A 4,837-nucleotide genomic window follows, 5' to 3' on the forward strand; every position below is an offset into this window, starting at 1 on the left:
GGGGGGGGGGGGGTTGTTTGTTTTTCTTTAAAAGATCTAGAGTCAAACTTTATCTTCTAGCAGATTGGCTTCTGCAAGTACCTGCGGCTCTCCATGTTAAACTCCAATTATCTTACAATTCTCATGTCTACAACAGGTTTAGATGCTGAATCCAATTATTAATTCTAAATGCAAGGAAGACTGAAAACACAGCAAAGATTCTCTCCTTGGGAAACTCAGCTCTGCAGCATTCCAGGGGAGCATAAGCTTCTCAGTCTTAAGCAAACAACAGTAGAAAAAAAAAATCATTTCACATTTTAACAGCCCTGTTTGTGTTATGCATGGAGTTAATTTATATCAGAAAGTATTAGTTTCTTCCTTTCAAGTTTTCCTTCACCTCCAGGCATATACAGTACATTTCTTTATCTGCAATTACCACGGATTATAACATGGAGGTAGCAGTTAACATCTTTCAAGTTTTATAGGAGTTATTCTTTCATGGAGTAAACAGACTGACTTACTTGGAACAAGCCTACTGAAAAGCTTACACAGTAAAAACCTGAGGGCTTTAGAAGTGAGAGCCCTTGCAGAGACCAAACAGCCAGGCTGATCTGTAATTCCACTCGTAGCACATACATTTGAAGACAAGAATACCGCAGTATAGATCAAAACCAGAGCACTACACACAATGTCAAGAACCTAATTGTTAGCTTAATGTTCAGTAGTTGCTACCATCAGAATAAAAGCACACAGATTCCATTGTGAACAGGCTATGAATTACATGCGAGCAATTCCTTTGTGAACGTAACAGCTCTGGATGTTAGCAGTTTTCCTAAATTGGGAATGCCCCCAACAACATGCTCTTGAATAGGAAGGGGGAAAATACCTTAAAAAAACAAAAAATTTCCTCACTAACAGCAGCAACACCCACCTCTAACAACACTTCTCAACAGTTGCTCTAACAGAGCTCTTACAGAGGAAGTCAGTACCACTCTCTCCATTTTACAGAGGGGAAACGAAGGCATAGGGGCTTCCCCAATGTCAGGTAGCAAGCCACTGGCAGAAATGAGAAAAAGTCTGGTGTCCCAGTGCTATGCTCTACTTACTTGGCTTACTGCACTCCTCAGCAGGAGCAAGCCACTCCGGCTGGTTGGTTTTCAAAGGGATGCTATTTTGGGCTGCCTGGTGCTCTCAGTTCAAACACAGGCAGCAGGCCACAACTTCAGGTGTGTAGAAGAATTACAGTCATTGTGTAAAGGAGTGGTTCTCAGGCTTTTTAGGCTCAGATACACAAGGTGTGGGGGGCGTTAACTGAGCAGCACCCTATTTCAGGCACTACTTTATTTATTACAGTGCTCACCTGCCTGAAGAGGGACTGGGAAGGAGGAGGAAAGGCTGGCAGGAGCCCATGCTGCTGCAAGTGGGGGGAAGAGGAGCAGCAGCAGCTCGAGGGGAAAAAGACTTCATTTATCTCCTCACAGAGCCTGCACTAAGCAGCACCCTTCAAGACTGTTATAGCACCTTGGCTTCAAATCACCGATGCAAAGGAATAACGGATCAGTGGGAAATCCCCCTTTGAGAAACTGGATGCTAGCAGTGCCAAAACACTGAGACATCATACGTAGTCTTTCTGGACTTTAGGAAGGCCTTCAACACTGTCTCTCACCCCATTCTCATTAAAAAATTAGGAGACTGTGGTGTTGACACCTACACAGTCAGATGGATTACCAATTGGCTGGAGGGCCGCACCCAGAGAGTGCTGGAGGGACATGGGCAGTGCGGTTCCCCAGGGCTCGGTCCTCAGGCCTGCACTGTTCAACATCTTCATCAGCGACTTGGACGAGGAGGTGAAAAGCACCTTGTTCAAATTCACGGATGATACTAAGATGTGGGAGAAGTGGGCATGCTAGAAGCGAGGGACAGGCTGCAACTGGATCTGGACAGGTTACAGAGGTGGGTGGATGAGAATAAGATGGGATTCAACACTGACAAGTGCAAGGTGCTGCACCTGGGGAGAAAGAACCAGCAACATACCTACAGGCTGGGGAACTCCCTTCTCGTCAGCACAGAGACAGTAAAGGATCTTGGAGTCATTATTGATTCCAAGATGAACATGGGCCGACAGTGTGGGGACGCGGTCAGGAAGGCTAATTGCACCTTGTCATGCATCCACAGATGCATCACGAGCAGGTCCAGGGGAGGTAATCCTCTCCCTCTATGTGACACTGGCCAGGCCGCAGTTGGAGTACTGCGTCCAGTTCTGGGCACTGCACTTCAGGAGGGATGTGGACAGCATGGAGAGGGTCCAGAGGAAGGCCACCCGCATGATCAGGGGGCAGCAAGGCAGGCCCAACGAGCGGACACTACAGGACCTGAGCCTTTTTAGCCTCCACAAGAGAAGGCTGAGAGGGGATCTGGTGGCCATCAATAAACTGGCCAAGGGAGACCAGTAGGCAATGGGAGAGTCCCTGTTCCCCCAAGCACTACTTGGAGTAGCAAGGAATAATGGCCATAAGTTGATGGAGAGTAGATTCAGGCTAGACATCAGGAGGCACTACTTCACAGTCAGGGCGGCTACAATCTGGAACCAATTTCCAAGGGAAGTGGTGCTCACTCCTACCCTGAGGGTCTTCAAAAGGAGGCTAGACAGTCACCTAGCTGGGGTCGTTTGACCCCAGCATCCTTTCCTGCCTATGGCAGGGGATTGGACTCGATCTGCTCAGGTACCTTCTGACCCTACCTACTATGAAACTATGAACTATCGTACTGATGAGTAACTTACCTCCTTGGTATGCTCAGAAACTGCTGGTTTTCCTCATGGAGCTTCTTGATAGTTTTGGTCTCTTCTGCAGTCAAAAGGCCAGTCCGAGCCTCAGCAGAAACAAACGTGACATTCAGTTTCTCTGTTTAGAAAAGGAAGAACAGCTGGTCACATCCCTGATCAGAATGTGCAGATGTCACAATCTGGAATCCTTCAACAGGAGGATGTTTACACGAGCGTGCTATGATTGTGCTCAGTCTGCAGAGAACTGATCCGGAAAGAAAAAAAGACATTCATTCTCACTGCATTCAAATACAGCTGTTGCTACGTGGAAGCCATGATAGACAAGCTGCAGTTGTGTCGTATAAACTTAACAGGATACTTCAATCAACAGCTACTGCAGTGAATCTCTCATTGAGTTAAATGCCTTTTCTTTTCCTACACCCCTTGCCTCTCTCTCAGTAGTGCCCCCTTCTCCTTCCTCTCTCCTTCTCTACCCTCTGTATTTTAATCACTGGTTTCTATTTACCCGCTCTGCTCCCAGCAGTCCCTTCATAACATCTGACAGAGTCAGCCCCTGCTTCTGAAAGCACCTGCTATACATCTCTAATGTAGCTGGTCTGATAAGGTACAAATTGACCCTGCTTTGTGCCTGCCTTCAGGCTGCCACAGCTAACTACCTCTTATTGAAATGAACCCAGCTTGATTCCTTCTAGCAGATTTTCAATATAAAGGCTTTGCTTTAGTCAGTGTTTGGAAAAAGGACACCTAGTGCTCAGAGACTGGAGTCCTCCAGCAACCGAGTAGGTTATGTAAGGTTTCCATATGCACGCACACCTCTGCTAACATGCCGTTAGCTTCTAAAGCCAAGAACTTATCTCCATTCAACCCCTGAGTCTGCAGTTGAGAACGCAACTCAGACTTTCAAGTGTGATGGTTATTCGTGCAACATGCACAGGGTCCACCAGGAAAATGAACCATGAGCCACGATGCAAAAGGACTCATTTCCAAGCACACCATGAAATAGATTTAAATACAAAATCTCTTGTCATTCTTTGGGTGCAAGTCTGCGGGGGCAGGGGAAAGGAGGGGGATGTTGCTTTCAGACTTCAGCCAATCAACCGATGCTGAATCCAAAGACAACCCTTTGATTCGAATGAAGATCAGCAGGTTCACACGCTGCTTTGCCCCAGGGTAATGAAAGATGCAAAGTGAAACCCCGCATTTTGGCTCCGTGTAAGGCTGGGAAATTTGTAGATCTGAAGACCCAAACAAAATAATAGAGAGTCTAGTCTGACCTCCCACCTGACATGCCAAAGAAGTCCATCTGATTACTGCTGTTTTGAGCCAACTGTCTGCATCAGACTAACGCAGCAGTTGGCAGCCTTTCAGCAGGCGGCCAGAACAGCCCAGCTCAGGGCCCAGGTGGGAAGGTGCTAGGACCAGCCACCCCCCACTGCGTCTCCCTGCTGCCCAGCTGTGCTGCGAGCGAAGCCCCAGCACCACAGGCTGGTTCCGGCCCATGAGCCATCGGCTACCGCTCCCTGGCCTAAAATACACTTTACTGCAAGGTCCCGAGAACTGATTTCAAGGCCTCAGGCAACTGGGAATGCACCATTTCCCCCAGCAGCTTTTCCTCAAGAGTTGGTCATCCACCTGCTTGCATATATCACGTGCCCTCTTGCTACGTGGCCTGGCTCAGCATCCAGCCCACGGCTCTTGTTAGCGTTTCTCTGGCAGATTAAACAGCCCGCTGGTAATGGCGACGTCCCCCACAGCAGCAGCGAGCTTTTCAGAGGCTCTGCCAGTCTTTGCTACACAAAGCAGGTTGAGCTTCAGTCTCCCCCTGCAAAGCATTTCCTCCAGCCCTGCAGCTCTTATCTACTAACCCCACTCCCCTTCCTGAGTGGGATGAACCCAGCTGTCCGGGCCCCTAGCTCCCCCTGCTCCAACCCACCAGACCCCACTCCTCCCAGAGCTGGAGAGAACCCAGGCGTCCAGGCACCAGGCCCTGCTCTTACCTTAAAATTCTCTACCCAGAGCTGATAGGACTTCATTGTACCTAGAGCAGGGAGGGGGACAGGAAAGGGCATCAAT

General features: G+C 48.5%; 1 protein-coding gene across 1 annotated transcript in view; it reads right to left on the reverse strand.

Moving 5' to 3' along the window:
- Positions 1–4,837, reverse strand: part of LSG1 (large 60S subunit nuclear export GTPase 1) — a gene marked incomplete at its 5' end in the record, with an annotated part of 29,807 nt that overhangs the window by 19,406 nt on the left and 5,564 nt on the right. Inside the window, one exon of the mRNA XM_019503068.1 lies at positions 2,762–2,882. Within this exon, the coding sequence (XP_019358613.1) occupies positions 2,762–2,882 (121 nt within the window). The remainder of the gene's footprint in view (positions 1–2,761; positions 2,883–4,837) is intronic.

This window comes from Gavialis gangeticus, unplaced genomic scaffold (assembly GCF_001723915.1).
Source record: "Gavialis gangeticus isolate Ggan-Ray unplaced genomic scaffold, GavGan_comp1, whole genome shotgun sequence".
Taxonomy (NCBI): Eukaryota; Metazoa; Chordata; order Crocodylia; family Gavialidae; genus Gavialis; species Gavialis gangeticus.